The sequence below is a fragment of the Talpa occidentalis genome, unplaced genomic scaffold, assembly GCF_014898055.3.
Source record: "Talpa occidentalis isolate TD23 unplaced genomic scaffold, MPIMG_talOcc4v2.1 talOcc4.5, whole genome shotgun sequence".
NCBI classification, from domain to species: Eukaryota; Metazoa; Chordata; class Mammalia; order Eulipotyphla; family Talpidae; genus Talpa; species Talpa occidentalis.
The window spans coordinates 100094257-100117744 of NW_023604861.1; the positions used below are offsets into that span (position 1 = coordinate 100094257).

The following is a 23488-nucleotide window of genomic DNA, read 5'->3' on the forward strand; positions in this document are numbered from 1 at the left end:
TTACAGAGGTCACCTCTGTGTGTGGCCAGTGCTATGAGGGAAGTGTACATGGTGATAGGAAGGTGGGACTGCTTTCCACAGGATGTCAGGTAAGTCTTTCTAGGAGAGGACCTCTGAGCCGAGAGCCCAGGGCCTGAGATGGAGTCAGCCAGGAGAAGATCACCTGCATCAGGGGACACAACAGGAACCAAGGCCTGAGGGGGGAAAGGCCTGGAGGGCTCAAGAAGCCAAACTGTGTTGAGTGAGAAAGAACAAGAGGAAGTTTGAGAGGGGGGCCTGGTCTTGCCAGGTGTGGCCTTTGTCCTTTACACTGAGGGCAATGGGAAGGCAACAGACTCACAGCACGTGGCAGGTTCTTGGTAAGTACTGTAGAATGAACAAATGAATGACTGGATACATGAATGAATGGAGTGTTCATGCAGGAGAGAGACATAATCTGATTTGTTTGGAAAAACACTAGCGGCTCCAGCTCCCACAGTGTGGTCCTGCTGATGGGGATTCTTAGAGAGAGAACATGATCCTGAGGGAAGCCAGGTGAAGGTGGATAGGGGAGGGGGCCGCCAAGCCTGCCTGCCCTTCCTCTGAGTGTAGGAAGGAGCCCAATTACCGAAGACAGTCGCCTCATTTTACTTGACCGCTGGTTGCGGGGTTTAACCAGGAGCTTGTGCTTAGCAGCAGAGTTGTCCAGGCAGGAAGAGAATTCCGGGGGGTAATCAAAATCAGCCAGGGGTGCCATGCTGCTGTCCAAGGTCCTTAGGGAGACGGCGGCTTCACTCAGCTGCCTGGAGAACTGTGGGTTTGGAGACAGCAACCGGGATGAGGAAACAAGAGAGACCTTCACATGGAACAAGAAACAAGCACATCAAACATTAACTTCTTGATATGAAATGGATACAGCCAACACTTTAACCCCTCTCTCCCTTCTGATGCTGTCTCTAGGTTTTACATGAAGAACATATTTCAAATTGGACTCTCAACAAAGAGGGTTCATGATACTCCTATAGAAAGGTAAAGGGCTGGGATTTTAACTGTTGGGCCAATCCCTGGAAACCTAGCACTCATTTCCAAGGTCACTCAGAGAACCTGTGGGTAGGCACCCTTAATGTAGTAACATTGCCTCACCCTCCCACAGCAGACAATACAGGTGCTTCAGGCAAGATCTACTTTCTCCTTTGAAGCAGACCAACCTAATTTCTCCAAGGGCAGAGGTTCAGGTTTAGTCCTATCTCTGGAAGCCAAGAGGGTACCCAGATGTGTGATTTCACAGACCAGAGCACACAGCATGTGCTGAGTCCACCACCAAGAATTCCATCACTGGAGCTTTGCGTGTTCATTCTAGGGTTATGTATCTTCCTGCATTCTCCTGGAGAAATCTGTGTCTAAGTTACCATCATTAACTCTCAAGTATTTATTCTCTAGCTTATTTCACTTAGCACAGTATCTCCAAGGTTAATTTATGTTGTAGCATGAGTCAGATTTTAGGATGAATAATATTACACTGTGTTTGAGAGTGTGTGTTTGTGTGTGTTTGTGTGTGTGTGTAATACACATCACATTTTGTTATTCATTCATCTGTTGGACACTTGGGTTGCTTTCACATTTTAGCGATTGTGTAAAGTGCTATTATGAACACATGTGTACAAACTGTTCTCAATTCTGGGTACATACCCAGAAGTAGAATTTCTAGATCACATGGTCGTTCTAGCCTTGATTTTCTGAGGAACTGCAAAACTGTTTTCCACAGCAACCATACCATTTTACATCCCCATCAACAGGCCACAAGGGTTCCAATTTCTGTTTTTTTTCCCCAAAGGAACCATCCTAATGGGTATGAGGTGGTGTCCAGTTTGTATTTTAACTTAAGGCCGTAATTTTATGCACCTCACCATGATTTCCTGTCATCGAAAAAAGTCTCCTCAGGAGGAGGCAGTGAGGAATATGCAGACAGCAAGCAGGCTCCTAGGGCATCAACATACCTCTGGTGCCCTACACAGATCACATGGCCCCCTGACCTCCCCTAAACTAGAAGGTGAGCCAGAAAGATGACGCTGATGGAGAGCCAGTTCTGACACAGGGACTATGTAAGCGAACTACTTCAGAGAAGAACTTATTTTTCCTGTTAACACAAAGGTGCCTTATGTTTTCTGATGGAAGCATAAAATTAACTCCTGTTAACCAGGAGAGGACTATTACTAAAACAAGGGGTAAAGGGCTATAGCATAATCTATTGTAACTATCTTATTTTACCTGCTGAAGGTTTTATGGGAATAAAATATTTTAAAAATATGAAAAAAAAATAAGGGTGCCTGGCCAGAACTTTCTCAGTGCTGTGGTTTTGGCTTCCACTACTGTGGCTCATGACTCAGGAAGTCACCTTTCAACGGGACAGTCAACACCGTCCCCAAGCACCCTCCTTAAAGATCACAAGCAGCATAGGCACATTTCAAAATCACACAGAATCCTTCATTTCCACTCTTGTCTAGAGAAACAGTGTATATAACATTTGGTAAATTTCTTTTTTTTTTTTTCTTCTTTATTATTGTCTGGGACTCAAGAAAACGACAAGATGAGCTGCTTTGTAAATGCAGGGGCTCCACGAACTAGAATGATTACTTTGTCATGACAACACAGGCCTTTGATTATCACCATCACAGTCCAAAGCCCAAAAGACAAACACTTTTGTATTTGTCTGCCTCCTTCCCATTTGGGTTGCCCTATGTCTTTCCTTGTGAGAGAAGGGGAGGTGTGTCCCACCGTGTCTCACTTAATCTTCTCCAAAACCTTCTGAGAACACAGATTTCTAGAGATGATGGAACCTGTCCCCACCTTGGCCCACCTTTGCCAGTTTGCTATCCTCTGTTCGGTGTTTCCTACTGAACGGTGGGAAACCTAGAATATGACCAGTCAATGCAATTTTACCTTAAAAGTCATCAAGTGGAGTTTCGTAAGTTGTTCCCTCACATGGTAATGAAATTAAAAAATAAAGTCCATATAGTTCCTGAAAAATTTATTCTATCAGGAAATATCACCTAGGTGATATTCATCAAATACATCTGAAGACCTTTTTGTCCACTAATCTTCATTAAGTTTCTGTCAGGCATGTGAGACCAAACAAGGTCTCCCAATAGGAAAAAGGTTAAATATCTCATAATCACAGCCCTTAAGGTATTTAAGGCACCATTATATCAAATGCCCTACGTTATATAAACACAATTTCAAGAGAGCCTTTTCTCCCTTTCAATCGGTTGACTGTGCCAAAAAAAACATTCAAGGCACAAACATGACCACTGTGATTTCCAAGCCACAAGACAGAGGTTATATGTTCTTTCTTTAAGTCTTAAAAGGCTCAAATTTTGGCTTTGTATGAAGCTAGTGTATTGTTCACATTGGTCAGAGCCTAGAATGTTTTTTAAACAATGGAACAACCACAGGGGTGACATTGAGAAGGATGAAGATAGCCCTGCCTTGTGAGAGTGTGAGCAGTTCACTGAGTATGGAATTTGTACATCATGGTGTTCTGTGGGTTTGGGGGTGGTCTCCCTACTTAATGAATAGTAGTTCAAAACTACTGTCTTCTGTACTGCCTACCCCAGCTAAAAATGATGCCACAGGCATCAAAGAAACACAGGATGGAATGAGAAACTCAGCTGACCCTGGCTCATGGCAGCCATCTCCCCACCACAGGGCCGAGGCAGGGGACACTGACACTATTTATATAAGGACCCAAAGATGTGTCTGTTACATGATAATTACACCTTGCAGGGAGCTGCAAGTCTGAAAACTGTCCCCTTCAGTATTTTAAGGTGTTAATGGGTGCAGGGTTAGCACCAAGTCCAGGATTTAGGTCAAACCTTCCTCTCTGGGCTTTTTTCTTTGCCCTCAAGGTAGAAAAGCAGGTGTGGATAGTCCACACTCCTCAGACCCTGCTTGTAGAGTACACAGGGCTCAGCCTTAAGCCAGCTCTGTGTGAACCTCCAAACCTATGGCTTTCTGACACTCAGGCTCATGACAGAAATCCTCTGTCTTGCACTAGTGAACCTCTGGGTAGCCACAGCTGCACAGATGAGATAATACTAGGCAGATAGCCTTCCTCTGCCTTTGTAGGTTGTTTCTGGATGTCCAGGTTAAAGTGACTATCGCATATACTCAGAGCCACACAGAATCTGCAAGACAGTGATTCACATTGCAACCCCTAAGACTTCACTGTAAATACCCTCTAGCAGGGCAGAAGTAACTGCTCCAAGGACACACAGGCAGGTTTGTGGCTATACAAAATGAACTCTAAATTTTGTTAGGTTTTTTGTTATCTTGTTGGTTTTCTAAAACCAACCTAGAAACACAAAGGTGTTTCCCTCTTTTAAGACTGCATGCCTGGTCTGGTCATCTGCTAGGACAGGAAAAACCAGTTACAGGGTTGATTGTATCAGAACATGGAAAACTCCAACTCCATCCACACCGTAGTAAGGTTTGTCTACAAGGAGGAATGATCACTTATGTCCAAGGAATTTGAATGGGCTTAATATGGCAACTCCTTGAGCCATGCTGTTTATACATGAGAGAGCATTCAGTGCCCCTGTGGATTCTCATTGGGAAGTCGGGGGAGCGTTCTGGGCCCACTTCCCAGGCCCTGCTGAGGTCATAAACACCTCTCCTACTTGTCAAACTTTCCTTGCTGCCCTGTTTACCAGAACCATGCCCTAATCAACAAGTTCTCATAATCCTAGAGTCAAATATAGGAGCAAAATATGTTTGCCATTCCCTGCTCCCTCCAGTCAAATGTTATGACAACAGAAAAGAGAAACAAAGGTGTTTCTCTCTTTTAAAGCTGGATGCCTAGTCTGGTCATCTACTCGGACAGGAAAAACCAGATACAGGGTTGATTGTATCAGACCTAGAACTACATGAAAAATGTTACCCAAAACCCTAGCTCCTAAAAAAATTCTCTGAAAATGAAAACACCCCAAGGACTGATGGTGGCCCCGCTCACCTGGTCTGGAACACCTGGCTACATGGAGCAGTCCATGTCCACCCACAGAAATCTCAGGGGAAGGCACAGGGCCCCCAAGACCCCCAGCTGCCCTCTGGTGAGCATGGATGGATCCATGGGGTGGCACAGGACACACTTGCCTTTATGGTGGTGCCAGCACCCACGTCATGCAGCAGAGACATCTCAGGGGGGCTCCTGGGCAGCCCGTCGTCCTCAGAGCTCATGCCGGCATCATCTCCCCGCTTGGCAGGAAGGCTCCCGGGAGGAGGTGGTGGCCCCATTTTCACATTACACTGTATTTTTAACTAGAATGGAATCAAGAACATTTGCTGTTTTCATTGGCGACTTTCACCAACAAATATTACTGCTTTAATTCATTCATTCCAGAGATATTTTCAACATTCTTCTCTGGCACAGAGGACTGAAGAGCCTCCAGCCCTCTTGCTGTCATATTGAAAATGAGTGGTTATAACTAAGAACGAGTCAAGATCCAGTTGTAAACTAACTTGAGTGGTGATGTAGGTGTAATTATAATTTAAAATAGCAAATATATAAAATAAAGCAAGCAGAAATTATCTTAAAGCCTCCAGATTTATATTTGACTACATACCAAGTGATGCTGCCAAAGAAAAGCTTACCTGCAGAGCTTTAATGCGGTCACACACATTTTCTTGGGAAAACACCCGCACAGGTCGAGGAGGGTCCTGTCCAGACTCGGGGATGAAAATGCTGTCATGTGAAAGGGCCCGGCTACCCAGTGCACCCCTGGATTCCCTAGGACAAAAGAGGCACTGTGAAACTCGGCTCACCTCCATCTCTTACGGGGGGCGGGGTACTCAGGGGAAAAAAGAAAGGGGGTTGCCTTAATGATATACCCGACAATAAGCCCTTATTTTTAATTACTCCTAACTTCACCGTATCCCCACCCAGTAAAGTACCATAGTCAACTCTTAGAAATATTGCAGAGATAGGAATTTTCTGATCATATAGGAAGGTTGTGTCAATTCTATTTATTAATGGAAAAACCAAGGTTTGATGAGGTATGAGATCCAAGACAACAGCCTACAGAAAGGAAGGGTGGGCCTAGTCTTGATCAGCTACCGGGGACTTGGCTGGCTGGCTGGCAGGGCTATTGCCTGGGGAGATCAAAATCATTCCTTTTGCACAGGCATGCAGTCCTTCAGAGCACCAGAGGCCATGTTTTTGTTTTTGGGTTTTTTTTTTTTTTTAAAGATTTACTTATGTACACAAGAACTGGAGTACAGGCCAGAGGTGTTGGGGGTGAGAGGATTCACCAGAGATAGAGAGGGAAACAGAACAGGCAGATTGACTGAAGTACACTACTGAGGGGAGCAGCGAATGAGTCAGGAGAGGTCTGCTGCACCATGTGGGTTTCCTCCCTGGCAGGGGATCGAATTTGTGCTTCAGTGGTTGCGGATAGCTTCATAGGCTGCGTCTTAACCCCTTGCGCCACCGGGGAGGCCCACTGGAGGCCATGTTTGCACAGCAGGCTTGGGGCCTGCCTGCCTGCCAGAGGCTTCCTCACAAGGCAGTCCAAAACATTTATCTAAGGCTGGATTTGAAATGTGAATTACAAATCTTCAAAGCCACACCCTCTTCATTACCTCATATGATCTGGGCAATCTATCTTGTATTATGCTTAGAGCCTACCTACAGTGTCCATGGAAGCTCCTATCATCATTATCCCAACACTCCCCCCAGCTCCAAGCTCAAGTCTCTCATGTGCAACTGAACCTACAGGACTATCACAGAGTATAAAGAGGATGTTAAAGTTAGTAGCCAGATTTTCCTAACAGTGGTGGCTGCCAGAACAATAGGTGGAAGGAGACTCGATGATAAAGGAAGGAAAGCCTGCCCCCACAGACACTGAACATCTTGGTTACTACAACCCCCATACCCACCCTGCCCAGGCATCCGGTCCATTGAGGGGCATTTTGGGACACTTAGGTGTGGCCCTGCTCCACTGCACATCAAATTGTGTTGGCTAGTGATGCTTTTTTTAAGTTAAACTTCTTCCCAGGGCTGGGAGGGTTTGTCCTCACATTCCTGGGAGGGAGTCAAGCCAAGGGAAAGAACTGGGCAGGCCTCCCTGCCCATCGCAGTTATTGTCACTATGATCACATGCACACCTCCCACAGCAGGCAGCCCATAGCCACACCCTCTGAAAGCCATAACCACTGCCTCAACACCCCCACTCCAGTTGAGAGAGCATGAAAAGGCCGCTGCAAAGACATACAATGCCATATGGCATATGGAGCTATTCACTCTGCATCATAGAAACAAAAGAATGGAAACAATCCAAACGCCCCTCGGTAGGTTTCATCATATGATAGAGACTGTGCAGCTGACAACAAGGGTAAGAAGGATCTCTTAAAACTGTATGCAGGCAGCACCAGGATAAGTAAAAATTAAGAAACAGAAAGCAGAATAATGCTTATGGTGTGGTCAGTTCTGTGCAGGAAAGTGAGGCATAAATTCATCTGAACATATGTGAATAGATGTGGGCATTCGCTTTTATTTTTAACAAATGAAAACAGAAGGATAAGCAGCAAATGAATAAAAAATGGTTTCCCTTCAGAAGAAGGACAGAATAAGATGGGGAGATGGAATCAAGTTATTTACATTTACAATGTTGTCTTTAAAGCCATGTAAATGCTTTACGTAAAGACAAAATCAAAGAAAAAGAGAAATAAAACAAGCTCTAAACTAGAAAGCAGAAACAAACTTGCCTAAATTTCTATCAGATTGTTGCCATAACCACATAGAAGTATACTTTCAATTGATTTTTTTCACTCGATATTTTAGTGACTTTTGACTCTATTTCCATAATAGGACAAATCCTAAGAACAAAAAAAGATATATCTTATTAGTAGTAACCTGAAAAATGACAAAAATATTAAATTACACTTGTTAATTTTATTAGTAGAAACGTTAATTTACTAAACAGTGCAGACAACTTTTATAATATGTAATCTCTGTGTAAGAAGTTATTGTAAGTATATTACATGATGAAGAAAATAAGTAATTTTGTTAATATCTTTAGGAACCAAAATTTCCAGTATAAGAGAAAAATGAATTCAAGCAAAGAATCACAGAAGTAAAACTGCTGTCTTATTGAACATAAAACGGAAATGTCAGTAAATTAATGATTTGTTTTTCCCTTTAAAAATAAAACATATTTACTAGCTGTATCTATAGTAAAGGCCTAGGAGCCATAACAGCCAACAAGTAATCATCACCCCTGACAGACACACTGTGGTCTGTAAAAACCATTTCAAATTAAAAGGAACCAGGATCCTAGGAAGAAATGGCTGGTTACTGGCCTGGGGCAGGGAATGTAGAAATTAGAGGAGGGTTTCTCATTCTGCAAAAAATCAAGGAAGCTTTCAAAGACAAATGCGGGCCCAGTCAAGAGAACACAGAAGCTATTTTGAAGTCACTTCCAATAGCATAAAATGGGACAATATGAGCATAAAAATAAGTGGGTTAAAGCAAACCAGAATCCACACATTCACAATTATATTCAAGGAAAAAGAAAAGAAAAAACAAAACTCATTGGTCAGTGTTGGAAATTGCTAGGGTACCCGATCGTTACTTCGAAGGAGGATCAATAAAAGGAGACTCAAGTATGATCCTGGCTTTCCCATACAAACTAATTTCAGAGCAACCAAAATATTGATGAAGGGAAGTTCTTCATAGAAGAATCCCAGCTAACACATGCAAAATGAATGGTAGAATTAGAAAAACCACCATTTTCCAATGAAATAATGAATCTAGACAATAATCATTTGTGGGTATAAATGCCCTTAAACCCACTGCTTAGTCTTAGTGTTACTAGAAATGAAACAACCAGAAAGTCTGTGCATTATGATATGATGTGACTGTAAGTATCCAACACCATCCTAAAATGAAATTTAATTAAATTTCTAGATTCATCCAATAATTTACAAGAAATTCAGAGCATAAAGGAATGGGTTCAAGCATATAAAGGGAAAGCAAGTCCAAAATGTGGGATATTCTGCAGAAGAAATAACCTGTTCCTCCATCAGATCAACCACGGGAAACGAGAAGAGGGAGAGGGCAAATTGTCACAGATAAGAAACTTAAGCATAGCCACACACACCTAGTAAGTGGGTATCAATTTTTTAAACCCACAAGTGCCCATGACAAGGAGAACTCTTTTTATTCATGGTGCCTTTACCAAGGTACAGAACTCGTTTTATTCATGGTAATGCCTGAAAAACTGTAAATACCCTGGAAGATGCAGAAACTCTGGAAGACTGTTTTCAAGATCTTGTCTCTTATACGGTCAATTAATTTATGATAAAGGAGCCAAGACTCTACAATGGGAAAAGGACAGTCTCTTCAATAAACAGTGATGGGAAAACTGGACAGTCACATGTGAAAGAATGATACTGGACAATGGTTATCATACACAAACATCAAAATGGATTAAAGATTTGAATATAAGAAACTCCTAGAAGAATACCTTACCCCTTGTCCAATAAGTTCCTGGACATGGGTCTTAGCAATGAGTTTTTGAAATTATTAGTACAAAAATAAACAAACAGTACTGGTTGCAGTGAACCATTCTCTGTGCTGTTCTCTAAAAAAGCTACTTGGACTTCCCCGCCTTCACCATACCTCACCCCAGCTTCCTCCAGCAAATTTTACCAGTAATTGAGGATCAGACCCCTGCCAGGTGCTGGGAATATAAAGATGAAAAGGATACTGTCCCCGTTTTCATGGGCTTTGTTGAAAGAGAAGATGGACAAGTAGAGAGGCCATTCACCCCACTTCCCCTCCTGCTGTTCTCCTATTCTGGCCATTGTCAGTGGGGCCATTGTGTGTTCTGATCAAGAGATAGTAGGTGGGGCAGGAGCATTATAATTTCCCCCAGGAAAGACATCTAATAATAAGGAATAAAACACGTAATGTTTTGCTCCCCGAGTTTGCCTTTAAAATGTGTGTAGTCTGTCCCCTCTGTATTTACAAGAGGCAATGTGTTTCCTGTTAGCACAAAATAAAATAAAATAAATAAAATAAAATAAAAACCCAAAAATAAATAAATAAATAAAAACCTGAAAGGAAAACCTCAGTTCCTTCCTCTTCAGTCATTTGGTGCCACCAAGTGTTCAGTGTAATTTCTACTCCTTTAAAAACAGGCAATGTGCTGATGAGGAGAGGTGGACTGGTCACATCACTGGCACGTTGCAGCCCATGACCCTACTTCCACATGGTCTGTTTCCCTCTCCCAAGGGTCATTATGCCTTCTGAAGAGTTTTATCCTCAAATTAAGGGGCTACTGTTGTTAAATATAAAAGGTGGTATGGCGATAAATCCCCTTATTCACAGAAGTAACTGTTGGAATAACAGGCAAATTACAAAAATAAGAATTTCTCCATTAAACTTCCCCAAATTTTCACACCTATTGTGTCTGTTCTTTACAATAATATTTTTGTATCATTTTTTTCTAAGACCAAACAGCAATATGTCTTCTCCCATAACCACTCCAGGTCTCTAATGGAAAATTTTTTCATTAGATTACTCAAAGTTCAAGCTAAGAGAGATTTTTCTTTTTTGGTATAGTACCAAGGTCCTTATTTTATTTTTTTTTAAGATTTATTTATTTATGCATACAAGAGCTGGGGTACAGGCCAGAGATGCGGCAGGTGAGAGGATCCACCAGAGACAGAGCGGGGAACAGAACAGGCAGACTAACCGAAATACACTGCTGAGGGGAACAGCGGGAGAGACAGGAGAGGTCTGCCTCGCCATGTGGGTTTCTCCTTGGCTAGCCAGGGATCGCACTCGTGCTGCAGAGGCTGTGGATTGCTTCATAGTGTGGTGCTTAACCCCTTGCGCCACCAGGGAGGCCCCTCAAAGAATTTTAAGTCAAATTAAATCAGGGTTAATATCCTAATCTTGCCACTTTCAGCTGTGGGGCACTGGACAAGTTCTCTGAAATTTCTCTAAAACTTGGTTTGCTCATCTATAAAAGCATACCTCCTCTTTCACAGTTTTTACAGACTTTTAATATAAATAGCACCTAGCCTACAGCAATTACCTCATAGTGTTTTTGTTCCAAATCTCTCCATCTCTATGTATGAAAAGACACAACTTCTATGGAAGAACCTCCAGTGGGGTTACCCTGGAGGAAAGCAGGCTCAGAAAGAGACCAAGACAAGAGTCATGGGTCTCCTATGCCCCCCTGCTCACAGGCACATGGCCTGCAGGAGGTGAAAGGTCACTTACTCCAGCTCATCCTCTGAGTCGTAGCCCACTGGCCCGGCCTCAATGGGAATGACCTCACTCTTCGCCTGGCTTTGTTTCCAGGTGCTACTTCCTGTGGAAGAGGGTGACTCCTTTCTCTTCTTCTTCCCGAAGAACTTCTTAAATGTTTTGAACTTGGATTTTTTCTTCCCTATGCAGAAAGAATGCATGAGAGCCTTTACCAAGCAAGTATGAGATGTACATGTGAAGGAGGGACAGCGAGTTTTCTGTCCACACACCAATTATTCTCTCCAGAAAAGCTCTACCACACAGAAATACACAATTAATATGGCAAGGCATTTTTGCCCACCTGAAAAAAATCTTGACTTGTTTATTTTGAGTATCTAATAAAAGGGCCAAGAAATCTTTGAAGCATGACTACAGGATCAAGGCACAAGCAAATTTCCCTTCATCTGAATCAAATTTCAATTTCTAAAATATTGACAGTCAAAGCAAAAAGTCATGATAAGACAAAGGCCATGTGATAACTCAAAATTATTATTCACAATAATTCTTAAATACTTCATTCAGCATGGATGGGAACACCAAGGGTAATCAGAGAGGTCTGGCTTCATCTGCAAAAGGTGCTCCCTGAGGCGTCAAAAGCTATCATGAGCAGTTTCAGGGAGAAATAACAGTGGTGAGGATGACTCTGCCATGCTTCTGGGATTGTTAGATTTTACACTTTTAAACCTTTTTTGACCTCTTCTCTGGTGTCTTCTTCATTCTCACTCACAAATTCTGTAATACCAAGAATCCTGTGATTTCACTTCAGCAGCTCAGCAAAGTTCATTCCTTTCCTCTGAATATTTATGAGAACTAAAAATAGGATGCAACATCATAGTTACATGATGCTCATACAGCCAGAGACTTAGCTTAATTAATTTATTTGTTTTATAAGTAAATCATTTGGTAAGATGAATTTCAAAAAACCCAAATAGAGTATTTATATTTTGCTTAGATTAATATCCCCTGGAGGAGTTTTCATGATCTTATCTCAATGTGGAGAATTACTGACACTTAGTATTACTCCAGTAGGAATTTATATATTACTTAAGTGGAATAACTCCCTGCCCAAAGAGAAATCAGTTCCACTGCAGCATTTTCTTAACTTCTAGTAGATGTTGCCTTACCTTTATAGTCACAAAATGATTATTTTGTTAGTTGATGGGTCTCAAAGAGAGTTCATTATTTAGAAAGACTCTTGAGTGCTGTCTGCATTTGCCAGGTCACTATTTGCCTCTGCCTAGTTGGTTATACAAGAAGACCCTGTATTTTGATACAGGCCCTATATTTTGATATTTGATCCTCTCCTGTACCACCCACCCCGTGAAGATATAAAAAGCAAATTCAAAGTTTTCAAGACTGGTAAATGATCTGAGGGCAAAAGTGAATTCTTTGCTCACTGATCCCTCCAGGTTTTTATCATTTTTCTTTCAATTCTGGCCTCGTTATTTCTTATCTTTAAAAAAAAATCTTAATGTTCTTATCTAGAATTTAAAATTTTAAATGAAAAGTGGTTAGTCTGAATAACTTAACTCACTACCATTTGTGGGGGGGTAAGCATATTTAAAGTTCCTGTCTTATACTGCAGGGGAGGAGGAGGGAGAAGGATCAGAAGGAGGGAGGGAGGAGCACAGGGGACTGTGGTGATGGTGGACGGGTGCCTTGGGGAAGGAAATTCTATGTGGACTCAATCTGAGGGGGTGGGGGGGGAAGCAAATATTGTTTTAAAATAAAAAAAAATTTTAAAAGGTAATCAATAAATAAAGTTCCTGTCTTTTTTAAAAAATTGATTTTTCATGGTATCCCAAAGTAGTATCTACTGAGGTTTCAGGTTAATGAAATACATCTTCAAAAACTATATTCTTCTTTAAAATCAGTAATATTTCAGTGTTCCATAATATGAGAAATATCGAAACTCAGGGTCAATTAAAAAACCCCACCTCAAATTGTGTTTATTTGGTATCTATTGATATGTGACAGAGAAAAAGTAATTCTATTATGTAATAATAAGGAAGTCTACCTATAATATATGCAATCTATTGAAATGTGACAGAAGAAAAGTAATTCTAATATGGACTAGTAAGAAAAATCTGTAATATATGAAATGAGTCTTTAAAGAATTTAGTATCTAAAGCAAATGACTGGCAGCTAGGATTTAATATTACTGGACGCAATTCCTCCTGAACTACAGCAAAGAAAATCACTATTAGCATTTTGACCTTAAACAAGAAAGAAACAGAGACCTTTGTTATATTCCTAGATGGCTGCAATCTAGGGAAAGGGAGGTCAAGGTTTTTCAATGTCAATTTTATGACTCCATTAAGAGATAAACAGCAATAGATGAATAACAGTGGACCAATCACATAATTGGGTAAATCTTGTAATGTGTTATGAGATGATGATTCATTGGTCTAAAGAAGAATAAAAGTCATAAAAAAGATGGCTCAAAGGTTCTCTCAGTATTATTTCTTCTGGATAACCAGCCTCCTACTGATAACTCTGGATGTTCTTGGGAGATAAATGATTCTACTGAATCCCTCTTCCTTTGTTTTCAAGTCAGCCAAGCAAGGGACATATTTACCTCCAGGAATGAGCTAAATGACTTAAACTCCTACCCTCACCCCCCCATGTTTGTTAGAGAAGCAAAGGAGCACTGTCCTGTCAATAGGCGGTCTTAACTAATCTGGATGTGGCCTCCACATTGTGAGAGTCTGGGGATTTCTAAGCATGCTGTGCACTCTCAGTCTCCATACAGAGAGCCCCAAAGGGCTAGCTCCTGGGCCCCAAGCCCAGTGAGGGTTTGTCCTGAGCAAGGAAAGTGAGGGTGTTACCTGTGCTGTCTTCTCCAAGTCCTTCTGCAGCCTCCCGAAGCTTAATGTCCATCACTCTTGTGGAAATCATGGCCAAATCACTAAAATCAGATGGAAGTTCATATTTTAAAAAAATGACGTCTACACTTGATCTTAGCCAAAACACTAATTATAATAAAGTAAAAATCAAAATCAACAAGCAACTATAAACCAGAAACACACTATAAGAGGGGAGAAGGGAACAGGATCAAAACAAGGGTGGTGAGAATTTTATGGGGACTATAACCAAGATAAAAATGCATACATTGTACAAAAATGAAAAATTATGTAAAAAATATATAAAATAAAAACAAAAAAACAAAAAAATTATGTCTAGCAGTAGCTGATAGAGAATGAAATGATGGTGAATGCTTTTTGCCTATGAACTCACCTGCACACACCCAGCAAAGACACATTCCAGGGCAGAGTACAGGCCAGTATAAGGCAAAAATATATCTACTGCTTAAGATTAGTAACTACATAGGCCTTTATCTAGTTGCTGACAGAACAACTGAATGGGAAACAGATACCAACAGCAAGTACTTCACCAAATTACACAATGCATAATTTTTTTAAAACAACATTTTTCATAAATTAGGGGGGTTTTTTGGTTCACTGTAGAAAACTTGGAAAATACAGAAAATGAAAAGCATCCATAATCCCTCCAAAGACAACCACAGTTGATACTTTAATGTATTTCCTTCCAGTGTTTCTATCCTATGTTTTGTGTGTACACACACACACAAACACACACACACCCTATTAGGAAGACTGACTTTCTGATGGTCCTACTTATACCACACCATGAAAGTTCTTTATGAGTGTTTACTCAATAGATATGTAGTATTTTGAAATAAAGTTATACCATCATTCATTTACATTGAGTTTCTTTACTGTACTTTTGATTATGAAAAATTTGAAGCAAAGGAAAACAGAGGACATTTTTTGCTTTGACTCCTCCAAAGCAAATCAATCCAGATATTATTTCACCCATTTGCACTTGGCTCCTTCCTAAATTAGAAATCTTTGACTCTTCTTGGAAATGAAATAAATAATTACTGATAAATAACCTTGTTACAAAACACTGAGCTAATGTGTGTGTAATGTGTGTGTGTGCCCAGCCTTCCAAACTGATTTTTAGTTTGTGTGTGTGTGTGTAGCAACATACATATATTATAAAACTAATTAAAAGAAAAATTACTTCTTTTTACTTAGGAAAAGAGGGATTATGTGTAACTCTGTAGCTGTCTTTATTTTTTAAATTAATTTGTTTATTTAAATTTTTAAATCTAGTACTTTTTTCTTAGATCATTGCTAATTTATGGACAATACATGATTTCTCCCTGCAGGTGTGGTCACCCTAGTTCTCCCACCACCAAAACTCCCACAGTCCATCACCATATTCCCTTGTGCTCTTCACCCACTTCTCCTTCCTCCTCCCCCCTCAGCTTCTCTCCAGGATGCCTCATATCTATGGGCAGGCCAAAGCTGAGGAAATTAAACTGAAAATAAGCAGAAGTACATCATACATATTAGAGCAAAAATTAAATGAAATAAAAAAAAGGGAAAACATTTGAAAATTAGAAAACACAAGGCTGGCTCTTTAAAAAGATCAACAAAATTTGAAAGTCCAGAAGTGTGAAAACATCATTTTCCCTCTATTTTATCAGGATTGCTTTGGCTATTCAGGGGTTTTTTTGTGCTCCCATATGAATTTCAGTAATGTTTGTTCTGTATCTTTGAAGAATGTCGTTGGAACTTTGATAGGGCATTGAATCTGTAAAATGTTTCGGGTAAAATGGCCAGTTTGACAATATTGATTTTTCCAATCCATAAACAAGGAATATCCTTCCATTTCTTTATATCTTCTTCTATTTTTTTTTAGCAATTCTTATAGTTTTCATAGTATATATATAGGTCCTTCACTTCCTTTGTTAAGTTTACTCCTAGGCATTTAACTCTTTTTGATGCAACTGCAAATGGGATTGTTTTCTTTATTTCTTTCTCTTCTAACTCACTGCTGGCATATAGGAATGCAACTGATTTTTTATATATTGATTCTGTAACCTGTCACTTTGCTGATTTATTGTTTCAATTAGTTTCTTAATGCAGTCTTTATAGAGTTTTCTATGTACATTATCATGTCATCTGTAAATAATGGTATCTTCACTTAGTCTTTCTTGGATGTAAGATCTGAAACCTTAAGATACATAGAAAAAAAAAAAAAATAGGCAAAGCACTCCAAAACACAGCCTTTAGAGGTGTTTTTGTAGATTTTTCTCCAACACAGCAAGAAAAACAAAAAAGAATATAAACAAATGGTGGGCTTCCCCGGTGGCGCAGTGGTTGAGCGCTGGGTTGCGAAGCTGCCGGCGACCTCTGCGGCGCCGGTTCGATCCCCGGCTGCTCCCCGGCCACCGGAGGAGGGTCCCACATGGCGCGCAGACCTCTCCTGCCGCCCGCTGCTCCCCTCAGCAGTGTACTTCGGTCCTTCTGCCTGCTCTGCTCCCCGCTCTGGCTCTGGTGAATTCTCTCACCCTCCCGCGCTTCTGACTGTACCCAGTGCATGTATAAACAAAAACAAACAAATAAATAAATAAAATAAAACATGCCTCTAAAAAAAAAAAAAAAAAAAAAAAAAAGAATATAAACAAATGGGACTACATCAAACTAAAAAGCTTCTGCACAGTAAAAGAAACTGTCACTAAATCAAAAAGACACCATAGTGAATGGGAGAAAATATTTGCACACCATCTACCTGAGAAGGGGCTTATATCCATGATCTACAAAGAACTCATATAATCAACAAAAAGAAAACAATGAATCCAAATTTTAAAATGGGCAAAAGAGTGAAAGAGGAAAGAAGACAATATAAGAACAAATACAGAAGGCCAATAGCATATAAAAAACATGCTCATCATCACTTATTGTTAGGGAAATGCAAATCAAAACCACAATGTGGTATCACCTCACACCTAAGAGAATGAATGGTGTGTGACAAAAAGATCAGAAACAAGTATTTGCAAACATATCAAGAAAAAGGAACCCTCTTACACTACTAGTGTAAGGGAATTTAGATTGGCCCAGCCCCTATGGAAAATAGTAATGGAGGCTTCTCAAAATATTAAAAATGAATCTATCTTTGATCTAGCAATTCCACATCAAGATGCCTACCCAAAGAATAAAAAAATGCTAATTTAAAGGGGATTATGACTCCCATGTTCATTGCAGCGCTGTATACAACAGCCAAGCTGTGGAAACAACAAACAATGCCCAAAAACAAATGAGTAGATTGGGAAGACAAGGTGTATATAAACAATGAAATTTTACTCAGCTATCAATAAAGATAAACTCTTGTTATCTGTGGCATCACAGTTGGAGGTGTAGAAGATTATGCTAAGCAATATATGTCAGATGGAGAAAGACAAATACCAGATAGTGTCACTTGTATGTGAAATATAGAGAAACCAAACAAAGGGGCAGATAAAGCCAAACCAATAGCAAACCCTGGAAACTTGACCATAGAACTGAGGCTACCAGAAGGGAGAGAACAAAGTGGAGAGGGAGCACAGTGGACTATGATGGAGGACTATGGTGTTTGGTGGTGGATGTGGTATGGTAATCATACCTGAACGGGGAAATCCTCTAAATCATAAACACTGTTGTAAACCAATTTTACCTCAAAGGAATGAAAAATCAACAAAATTGATAGAACTTTAGTTCAACTGACCAAGAGGAAAAAGAGAGGACTCATATTACTAAAACCAAGAATTGAAAAAAATGAAAAGGATTACAGGAAATTATGAATAACTTGTATACCAAAAAATTAGATAACTTAGATGAGGTGGTGAAATTCCTGAAAAGACACAAACCATCGAATCAGTGTGAAACAAAAATTTGAACAGACTTACAAAAAGAAAAGGGATTAGTCATTTTTAAACATCAAATACAGGCCTACATGTCTCATTGTTGAATTCTATCAAAAACTTGAAGACTTAACAGCAAACAATCCCTTCCCAAACTGTTCCCCAAAAGAAAGGCAATCTTTGCAACTCATCCCACGAAGTCAGTATTGCACTGATATGCAAACTAAACAAAGATATCACAATAAAACTACAGACAAAATCGCTTACAAATATGAACACAAGCATTCTCAGCACAGTGCAAGCAAATCAAACCCAGCAAACACATAAAAGTGGTATTTATTCTAGGTATGCACATTGGTCTAATATATGAAAATCAATTATTGTAGAAATATTAATATACATTCAAGGGAGGCATGCAAATTAAGAATCAAAAATTCTCAATAGAATACTAGAAAAATTACTCCAGCAATATTTAAAATAATATGTATCATAACCAAGTGGGATTTATCTAGCAATGCAAGGTTGCTTCAACATATGAAAAGCAATGAACACATTTATAATATCTTGCCATATTAACAGAATAAAAAAACAAAATGATCAACTCAGTAGATGCAGAGAAAACATTTGACAAAATCCAATACCTTCTCATGATATAAATATTCAGCAAAGTAGGAATACAGGGAAATTTTCTTGACCTGATAAAGGTATCTACAAAAAACCTAAAGTGAAAGAACAAAAGTTTTCTCCTTAAGATGAGGGAAAAGACAAGGATAACTGCTCTCATACATCTAACTCATCTTTGCACTAAAGATTCTAGACAGGGCAATTAGGCAAGAAAAAGAAACAAAACATTGAGATCAGAAAAGAGGAAGCAAAACTATTCCTATTTGTATATGACATGATTTTGTAAACAAAATCTCTTATAAACTAATAGAAATAAAATTAACAAAATAATTCTATTTACAATGGCATCTAAAAGAATAAAATACTTAGAAATAAAACACTTTCTATTTATATCACCAGGGAGGTGATATACTTGTATTTAGTATACAAAATCTATTATATGTCTACATGTGAACAATGAACTAAAAGAAAAATTTTAAAAAACTCCATTCACAATCATATCAAAAAGTATTAAATACCTAAGAATAAACAAAGAAGGTAAAAGACTTACATGGCAATAACTACAAGACATTATTAAAAGCAACAGAGACACAAATAGATGGAAAAATATTCCATTTTCGTGGATGGTGAGAATTAACATTGTTAAAATAGCCATCTTAACTAAAGCTAAAAGAGATTCAATGCAATCCCTATCAAAATTCCAATGGTATTTTATAAGGAAATAGAATGCTAAAATTTACATGGAGCAGAGAAGACCCCAAATAGCTAAAGCAATTTTAAGAGAAAAGAAGAAAATTGGAGGTATCGCATTACTTGACTTTAAACTATATTATAAAGAAACAGTAATTAAACCAGCATGGTATTGAACACAAGGGTCAATGGAATAGAAGAACTGATAACTCAGAAATATATCCATACATATATCAACAGTTAATCTATATAAAGAAGTCATGATACATACAATGCATGACAAAGGAGCCATTCCACATACAATGTGGAAAGAAAAATTTCTTCAACAACAATAATGGTGCTGGGAATATGCAAAAGAATGAAAATGGGCCACTTTCTAACTCCATACACAAAAGTAAGTTCAAAATGAACTAAAGGCTTAGATGTAAGACCAGAAACCATAAAAATACAGAAGAAAACAAAGGTGATACATTCTTCAGATGTTCTTCCTAATGGCAATAAAAACAAAAGGAAAAAATACACAAACGTCAAATCTAAAAGCTTCTGCAGAGCAAAAGAAAATACCATAAGAATGAAATAAATGAATGAAAAGAAATGAATGAGAGAAGATAACTTGTCTATCATATATTGATAAAATTAAAAAGCTTCTGCACAGAGAAAGAAACTATCATTATAAGGAAAAGACATGCTCCAGAATGGCAGAAAACATTTGCACATTACGTATTTGACCACTGGTGAATACCCAAGGTACATAAGTAATTCAGACAACTCAAGAACAATAACAAAAGCAATTTTAAAAAAATGTGCAGAAGATGTGAATAGACATTTCTCTGAAGAGGACATACAGATAGCCAATGGGCACATGAAAAAATGCTTATCATTTATTATTTGGGAAATGCAAATAAAAACCACATGAGTTATCATCTCACACCTGTGAGAATGGCTTCCATCATAAAGACCAGTAACAACAAGTGTTAGAGAAGATCTGGGAAAAAAGGAACCCTAGTACACTGTTGGTGGGAATGTAAATTGGTGTAACCATTTTGGAAAACAGTTTGGCATGTCCTCAAAAAACTGAAAATAGAACTACTGCAATTCTGCAATACTATTTCCTCATATCTATCTGAAGAACATAAAATAATTAACTAAAAGACTTTTATGCACCCCTAAGTTTACTGCAGCAATATTCACAATAGTAAAGATATGGAAACAACCTAAGTGTCCATTGATAGATGACTGGATAAAGAAGGTGTATATACACACACACACACTATATATATATATATATATATATATATATATATATATATATATATATATCCACACACACACACACACACACACACACACACTAGAATATTATAAAATAGGGCCTCCCTGGTGACACAGGCAGTTGAGTGCCAAACTGTGAAGCTGCCCGTAGCCTCTACAGCGTGGGTTCGATCCCCGCCAGCTGGTGAGAATCCCACATGGCGCAGCAGACCCCTCCTGTCCTGCCTCACCCGCTGCTCCCCTCAGCAGTGTATATCATCAGTCTACCTTTTCTGTGCACCGCTCTGTCTCTGGTGAATCCTCTCACCCTCCCACACATCTGGCCTGTACCCCGGTTCTTGTATAAATAAATAAATCTTTAAAAAAACAGAATATTATAGAACATTACTTAGCCAACCATACAATCTGGCAATTCCACTACTAGGGATCTACCCAAAGGACACAAAAACAGTGATTCAAAAGAGCACCTGTACACCCGTGTTTATTGCAGCACAATTTACAATAGGTAAAACCTGGAAACAGCCCAAATGCCAAAAAATAGATGACTGGATCAAGAAGATGTGGTATATATACACAATGGAATATTAGTCAGCAATCAAAAAAGATAAACTCATGCCATTTGCAGCAACGTGGATGGAGCTAGAAGGAATGATGCTCAGTGAAATAAGCCAGAAGGAAAAAGAAAAACATAGGATGGTTTCACTTATAACAGGAATATAGGGGAACCAAATAAGACATCAGTATAAAAAAATAATAACAATACAAAACACAGCAAAGCAAAAGCAGACAATTATAAAGCAGAGACATCCTGCAGGGGAAGAGGAGGGAGAGGGATCAGTGGGAGGGAGGGAGGAGCACAGGAGACTGTGGTGATGGTGCAGGGGTGCCTTGGGGAAGGAAATTCTAAGAGGACTCAAACTGAGGGGGTGGAGAAAGCAAATATTGTCTTAAAAATTTTTTTAAAAAAGAGTATTACTTAGCCAGATATTACTAAGTACTTACTTAAAGATGAAATGTTGCCATTTGCTACAAAATGTAAGGAACTCAAGTAGATTATGTTAAATGAAATCAGTCAGAAAGAGAAAGACAAATATTGGATGATTTCACCAATCCGTGTGAAACATAAACAAAGCAGAGGAATGAACAAAACAAAAGTAAACTCATGGACTCTGACAACAGAACTGAGGTTACCATAAGGGAAGAGAGTAAACATTGGTATTTTGTTTAAAAATAAAAATAAAAAAACTGCGTGATACTGGCATTTAGACAGGCATACAGATCAACAAAATATAGAATTCAAAGTCCAGAAATAAACCCATACATTTATGATCAACTGATTTTCAACAAGTGTGCCAAGACAATTCAACAGGGGGAAGATTAATCTTTTCAACAAACAGTGCTGGAACAACTGCACATTTACACACAAAATGTAAGTTGTACTTCACACTATGAATGAAAACTACATGTACTTCACACTGTGCATGAAAACACAGATCACAGATATAAATATATGTACTAAAATTATAAAATTTTTAAAAGAAAACACAGGAATAAGTCTGTGATTATGGGTTAGGCTATGATTACTCAGATGTGAGGAGAAAAGAGAAGACAGGGAAGTTGGAATTCATCAAAATTATAATTTTATTTCAACCTCTTAAAGACAGTATAAAGACAATTCACAGAGAAGTACCTGAAAATATAAATACAATAAGGGGTTTGTGTACAGAACATATAAAGAATTCTCAGAACTCATTAAAAGCATATTCATTAGAAATGGATGTTAACTAGACTTACTGTGTTGATCACCTAGCAATATAACAAATACCAAATAATTACACAGTATACCCGAAACTTAAAATTTTATGTGTTTCAACTGAATCACCCCTGAATATAAGTTTGGAGAAAAAATTTTACAAAAGAGATTATTCAGAGCAAACAGAAGATTAAAAGCAGTGGAGACACCAGATTTCTCAAGTACTAGTCCTGCCCTTATATAGGGTTTGTGCAAATGGGCTCCATGCACAGGAGATACATAATTCTATTATAGCAGAGATAAAGGAGACATCTGGGTACATTCTGGTTAATGTAAAAAGAAGGGAAATTATATATAGTATCAAAAGGGATCTCTTACACTGCAGAGTCAGACTTGATCTGCTTGTGGAAACAGCACAAGAGCCAAATCTTACAAAGATTTTTCTATCTAGAGTGGGCTTTTGCAGAAGTGAAAACCAGGCTGTGCAATTCACTTCTATTTCCTTCCCCCAGCAACTTCCAACATGACAAGGAATATGGTGTCCTTGGTGTGTTTATTTGGTTGCATGGCACTTCATAGCAAAACAGTTACTACTACTACAACTACTATTATTTTTTTCTTTTTGCTGACTTCAAGCCTCTGCAGCTGCCAGCTCAGCAGTTTCCCAGAGTGGAGACATCACTAACAAGCAGTAGGATATTTTTTCAGTTCATAAATGTTAATTATACCTCAATAAAAATATTAAGTATTTGAACAGATACTTGTGCAAGAAGTATAATGAATTGCAAGTATGTAAAAAGACACCTGCATCATTAGCCTCTAGGAAATTGTAAATCTAAACTACAAGGAACTACTACTTCATACTCACTAGGATGGTGGTAATAAAAGAGATAGAGCAGGAAATGAAGAGACCTGCAAGGATATGAAGAACTAAAGTCCTCATTCATTGTTGATGGAAATGCAAGATGTTATGGTCACTTTGGAAAACTATTCATCAAAATGTCAAACCCAAACACTGGGGATTTGTGCTGTGATTGACTCTTATGATCACAGGGTTGGAGACTAGAAAAGTGGGCAGCCACTGCTAATGCACCTTCCTATCCCCATTGTTTCAAGTCCCTCCCTTCCTAGCAGAAGTGATTTCTAG

The 23488-nt window shown here is 38.9% G+C and overlaps 1 protein-coding gene across 16 annotated transcripts in view; it reads right to left on the reverse strand.

Moving 5' to 3' along the window:
- CRACDL (CRACD like) overlaps nucleotides 1-23488 on the reverse strand; it is a 103750-nt gene that overhangs the window by 23982 nt on the left and 56280 nt on the right. For all 16 annotated transcript variants that reach the window (XM_054701895.1, XM_054701897.1, XM_037527930.2 and 13 more), the window contains 5 exons: nucleotides 14119-14198; nucleotides 11264-11432; nucleotides 5626-5761; nucleotides 5128-5292; nucleotides 608-835 (listed from right to left, as the gene is read on the reverse strand). In XM_054701895.1, the coding sequence (XP_054557870.1) occupies nucleotides 608-835; nucleotides 5128-5292; nucleotides 5626-5761; nucleotides 11264-11432; nucleotides 14119-14188 (768 nt within the window). In that variant the 5' untranslated portion in view covers nucleotides 14189-14198. The remainder of the gene's footprint in view (nucleotides 1-607; nucleotides 836-5127; nucleotides 5293-5625; nucleotides 5762-11263; nucleotides 11433-14118; nucleotides 14199-23488) is intronic.